Source organism: Littorina saxatilis, linkage group LG12, assembly GCF_037325665.1.
Source record: "Littorina saxatilis isolate snail1 linkage group LG12, US_GU_Lsax_2.0, whole genome shotgun sequence".
Classification (NCBI taxonomy): Eukaryota; Metazoa; Mollusca; class Gastropoda; order Littorinimorpha; family Littorinidae; genus Littorina; species Littorina saxatilis.
Genome location: NC_090256.1, coordinates 59,064,912 through 59,070,911, shown reverse-complemented (window position 1 = coordinate 59,070,911; position 6,000 = coordinate 59,064,912). Strand labels below are relative to the sequence as shown.

The following is a 6,000-nucleotide window of genomic DNA, read 5'->3' as shown; positions in this document are numbered from 1 at the left end:
TTTCAGACTTGATTTCTTTTACTCGCCTACGCTCTTCCACCCAAACTCCTCTTCCCTCGATCCTGTGTTACTTTAACTTTATACCTTCTCTTTAGTTAATAATGAAGACCTTCTTCTGACCGTATCAGTTTGAATCTTCGAGGCTGCTGCTAGTGATCGGGCTAGATATTTTCACTGCCGTTCGTTTATTTTATTTTTTATTATTACTTCATTATGCCATCCCTTGGACATTCGGGTCTCCTCCCTCCGGTGGAAAGTTAGCAGTAACAGAGTCGTGATTCCCAGGAATGTGTTGTGTGTGTTTAGGTGTTATCAGCCACGTGCACTTATGCGTGGTAGAATGTTTTCAAAGCCAGTATGCCTTCACGGTGCAACCCTGGCTCTCGCTAAAATGGGTCACCGCCACCCAGTTCAATCATAACGTTACAAGTCAAATTATGTCACATTTAATGGAGAGAAAAACAAGTCACGTAAGGCGAAAATACTACATTTAGTCAAGCTGTGGAACTCACAGAATGAAACTGAACGCACTGCATTTTTTAACAATGACCGTAGTCCGCCACTCGTGCAAAACGCAGTGAAACTGACGAGCCTGTTTAGCGCGGTAGTGGTTTCGCTGTGCTGCATAGCACGCTTTACTGCACCTCTTTTCGTTTGAACTTTCTGAGCGTGTTTTTAATCCAAACATATTATATCTATATGTTTTTGGAATCAGGAACCGACAAGGAATAAGATCTAATCTAATTTTAATCATACTTTTTATATTTTTAATTTTCAGAGCTTGTTTTTAATCCGAATATAACATATTTATATGTTTTTGGAATCAGAAAATGATGAAAAATAAGATGAACGTAGTTTTGGATCGTTTTATACAAAAATAATTTTAATTACAATTTTCAGATTTTTAATGAACAAAGCCATTAATTAATTTTTAAGCCTCTAAGCTGAAATGTAATACCAAAGTCCGGCCTTCGTCGAAGATTGCTTTGCCAAAATTTCAATCAATTTGATTGAAAAATGAGGGTGTGACAGTGCCGCCTCAACTTTTACAAAATGCCGGATATGACGTCATCAAAGACATTTATCCAAAAAAAGAAAATAACGTCTGGGGATATCATGCCCAGGAACTCTCATGTAACATTTCATAAAGATCGGTTCAGCAGTTCACTCTGAATCGCTCTACACACACACACGCACAGACAGACACACACACACACACACACACACACACACACACACACACACACACACACACACACACACACACACACACACACACACACACACACACACACACACACACACATATACACCACGACCCTCGTCTCGATTCCCCCTCTATGTTAAAACATTAGTCAAAACTAAATGCCAACGGGTACTTCTGATCTATTGCCAATTTCGCTTCAGATTCCAACTAGAATCAAACAAGGAAGGCTTAATTTTAGAAAACACGAAAACATCCTCGGGCATTCTCTATGTTTCGGATTTAAGATTTTAACTGTTAAGGTTTCGCAACAAGAAAATAACGCCCTACCTGAATAGTTGTCTCTTTCTAACGCCAACGTGTGTTTTGTGTGTTGCAGACCTACTGTTCGGTAGCTGCCAGGACGTGTACGGAGTGCACAGCCAACGGGGAGGCTGGGTGAAGCGAGAGTACTCCGAGGGAGACGTGTTCCGCCTGCAGAAGGAGGAGATCGAGCAGCTGGAAGGCGTCATCTGGGCGCTGATCAAGGACGGCTTCACCTGGCAGGACGCCTTCACGCAATGCACGCTGCAGAACCTGCTGGTCGCCTTCCAGTCCGGAAACCGCTTCTCCTCGGCGCTGTGCGAGGCGGCTCTGGGCGTGTCTCTGCCCGGCTCACGTGACTGGAGGGGCGAGGCCGACTCCGAGGTGGCCACTGTGCTGAGAGAACTGCTGCAGTCTTCTGGGGTGGGGAGGTCTTTACCCAGCAACTTCTACTCTGACTCCTCTGACTCTGACTCTTCTTCTTCTGCCTCGTCTTTGCCTCGCCTGGGCCAGGCTTCCCAGGACGTGGGCCGGATACCTGACGGCCTTGTGGAGGACACGTACGGCGATGGCTTTGACAACGGGTACGACTCGGGGGACCTGCTGGGCTCCAACAAGCGTGACGAGTTCGTGCAGGTGCACAAGTACTTTGACCAGTCCAAGGGCCTGTTTAAGCGTGGCCACCCCTTCCTCGGCATGGACGTTGACGTCGACCCCTACAATTTCATGGCCGCTTTTCCGGAAGAGTCCGTGATGGTCCAGTCTGACGCTGACCCCTCCCTTGACCAATCCGGCTATCCTTCCCCTGACCAGCCCGGCTATCCCTCCCTTGACCAGCCCGGCTATCCCTCCCTTGACCAGCCCGGCTATCCCCCGATGATGTCCATGCTGCCCAAACTGGGGGAGATGCCGACGGGGGAGGCTGTGCAGGAGGAGGGGGGCGAGTTCTTCGACCTCTCGCCGAACGCCGAAGTGGGTCTGGAGAGCAGCATGGGCGGAGACCTGCCACCGTCGTCTGTCTCTGAAAGTGAAGGTGAGCATTGGGAGTACATTCGCACTGTTTCTGTGTGTGATAGTTTCTGTCTTCAGTGTATGTCGTTTGCCAGCGGGATTGGTGTTGACAGATCGAAGTCTGTCTTTGTTGTTGTTGTTCGTCTCTGAATGTGAAAATGAAGGTGGGCAGTGTCTTGGTTCTTCCAGATCCTTTGTGTGTGTTACTGTTTGTCTGTCTTCAAGATGCACACAGTCAAGAATTCTTACTGAACAAAAGTGAAATAGCCTGCCTACATAACATTCTGTGTACTTGTTTGGTGACTCAGAATCATATTTTGTAAATATCAGTATTGATTATGTAGACCCCTGAAAGCTTCAGTAAATGCCAGTATTCTTACTTGCAAATTTATGAATGCAGTTGCATACTTGCAATAGCTGTGCCAAGTCTTACGTTGCGACTCCGCTTGAAAAGAAATAGAGGGAACGGATGGAGAGCTGTTGCGTGACGGCAGAATCATTAATGTTGAAACAATATAATGATAAAAGTTCACAAACTTTAAGAGCAGTCATTAAAGATTGGAAGCATGGACATTTTCTCGCTCAGTTTTCTCTTTCCTGTTCTTCTCCCTCCCTCCCCCCCCCCCCCCCCCCCACACCTCTCTCCAGCCCCTTCCCTTGCCCACTTCTTCTCGCCATCAACGGAAGTTACGTGCAAGCTCCAAATTAGGCTGTAGCGTGACAAAGTGCATGTCTTTCCGACAAGAAGACCGGTCTCCTTCGGGAACCAGTCAACTCAGAATAGCTCGGCTCCATAGTGTCTTTGGGAGCCCAGACCGCTGTTCTGGCATCAGGCATTGGGTGCAGATTTTTTGGCAAGCTAGAGTACTCGTGGCGTCCCGGAGAGGCGGGCGGGTTGTTAATTTGCTGGTCTTGCATGCCAGAGCTTCTCACGCCGGCCCTCTCTGCTGGTATGAGGTCATTTTTGCCTGTCGGCGTTTTGTGTGCATCTTCTTAACCTCCTCTCTTAAATACATCCACCCCCTCCTCCCCCCCTGAACCACCTCCTCCCACAGCACGGCCACCACCCCTTAGCTATCGTGTCTGTTTCTTTTCTGTCTCTTGTCTGTTTGTCTCTTTTTGTTTTTCAGTCCCATTGCGTTGCTGCATGCTCTCTTGGCTCTTTTCTGTTTGTCTCATCCTCTTTTTGCAGTCCCATGGCGCAGCTCGCCTGCCTGTTTCTGTCTCTCTTGTGTTTGTCTTGTTTACTGTTGTTGTTATTACATTTAGTTAAGTTTTGACTAAATGTTTTAATATAGACGGGAAATCGAGACGAGGGTGGTCTCCTCTCCAGTCTCCTAACTAGTCTCTGGCTTCTAGTCTCTCCAATCTCATCACTAGTCTCTGGCATCTAACCTCGTCTCCAGTATCATCACTAGTCTCTGGCCTCTAGTCTCTCCAATCTCATCTCTAGTCTCTGACCTCTAGCCTCGTCTCCAGTCTTATCACTAGTCTCTGGCCTCTAGTCTCTCCAATCTCATCACTAGTCTCTGACCTCTTGCCGCGTCTTCAGTCTCATCACTTGTTTCCGGCCTCTAGTCTCTCCAGTATCATCTCTAGAATGGCCTCTAGTCTCCTCTCCAATCTTATCACTAGTCTCTGGCCTCTAACCTCGTCTCCAGTCTCATTAATAGTCTCAGGACTCTAGCCTCGTTTCCAGTCTCATCACTAGTCTCTGGCCTCTAGTCTCTCCAGTCTCATCACTTGTCTCAGGCCTCTAGTCTCTCCAATCTCATCACTTGTCTCTGGCCTCTAGTATATGGCCTCTAGTCTCATCGCCAGTCTCTGGCCTCTAGTCTCGTCTCCAGTCTCATCACTTGTCTCTGACCTCTAGTCTCTCCAATCTCACCATTCGTCCCTGGCCTCTAGTCTCTGGCCTCTAATCTCATCGCTAGTCTCTGGCCTCTAGTCTCGTCTCCAGTCTCATCGCTAGTCTCTGGCCTCTAGTCTCATCGCTAGTCTCTGGCCTCTTGTGTCGTCTCCAGTCTGGCATCTTTGCTTTGTCACCACCTCGTCCTTTGTACTCTCCCCAACCCTGGTCGTATTACCCTCACCAACCCTGGTCGTATTCCCCTCCCCAACACTGGTCGTATTCCCCTCACCAACCCTGGTCGTATTCCCCTCACCAACCCTGGTCGTATTCCCCTCACCAACCCTGGTCGTATTCCCCTCACCAACCCTGGTCGTATTCCCCTCCCCAACACTGGTCGTATTCCCCTCCCCAACCCTGGTCGTATTTCCCTCACCAACCCTGGTCGTATTCCCCTCACCAACCCTGGTCGTATTCCCCTCCCCAACCCTGGTCGTATTCTCCTCACCAACCCTGGTCGTATTCCCCTCCCCAACACTGGTCGTATTCCCCTCCCCAACTCTGGTCGTATTCCCCTCACCAACACTGGTCGTATTCCCCTCCCCAACACTGGTCGTATTCCCCTCCCCAACACTGGTCGTATTCCCCTCACCAACACTGGTCGTATTCCCCTCACCAACACAGGTCGTATTCCCCTCACCAACACTGGTCGTATTCCCCTCCCCAACACTGGTCGTATTCCCCTCCCCAACACTGGTCGTATTCCCCTCCCCAACACTGGTCGTATTCCCCTCACCAACACTGGTTGTATTCCCCTCACCAACCCTGGTCGTATTCCCCTCACCAACACTGGTCGTATTCCCCTCTATAACACTGGTCGTATTCCCCTCACCAACCCTGGTCGTATTCCCCTCACCAACACTGGTCGTATTCCCCTCCCCAACACTGGTCGTATTCCCCTCCCCAACACTGGTCGTATTCCCCTCACCAACACTGGTCGTATTCCCCTCCCCAACCCTGGTCGTATTCCCCTCACCAACCCTGGTCGTATTCCCCTCCCCAACACTGGTCGTATTCCCCTCCCCAACCCTGGTCGTATTCCCCTCACCAACCCTGGTCGTATTCCCCTCCCCAACCCTGGTCCTATTCCCCTCCCCAACCCTGGTCGTATTCCCCTCACCAACCCTGGTCGTATTCCCCTCCCCAACACTGGTCGTATTCCCCTCACCAACCCTGGTCGTATTCCCCTCTCCAACCCTTGTCGTATTCCCCTCACCAACCCTGGTCGTGTTCCCCTCCCCAACCCTGGTCCTATTCCCCTCCCCAACCCTGGTCGTATTCCCCTCACCAACCCTGGTCGTATTCCCCTCACCAACACTGGTCGTATTCCCCTCACCAACCCTGGTCGTATTCCCCTCACCAACCCTGGTCGTATTCCCCTCACCAACCCTGGTCGTATTCCCCTCCCCAACCCTGGTCCTATTCCCCTCCCCAACCCTGGTCCTATTCCTCTCAAGTAGTTTCTCTCCTGGAGATCCTCTAGTTGTTTCCTCTCCCGTATCCAGCAACATCCGAACACCTGCTTTGCAGACGTTGAATAATGAGAATAACCTTTAACACGATATGTGTGTTC

General features: G+C 49.9%; 1 protein-coding gene across 1 annotated transcript in view; it reads left to right on the top strand.

Annotated features, from left to right (window-relative positions):
- The window catches only part of LOC138983149 (uncharacterized), a 242,506-nt gene that overhangs the window by 105,290 nt on the left and 131,216 nt on the right, over window positions 1-6,000 (top strand). The window contains exon 3 of the mRNA XM_070356558.1: window positions 1,584-2,540. Coding sequence (XP_070212659.1) covers window positions 1,584-2,540 — 957 coding nt within the window. The remainder of the gene's footprint in view (window positions 1-1,583; window positions 2,541-6,000) is intronic.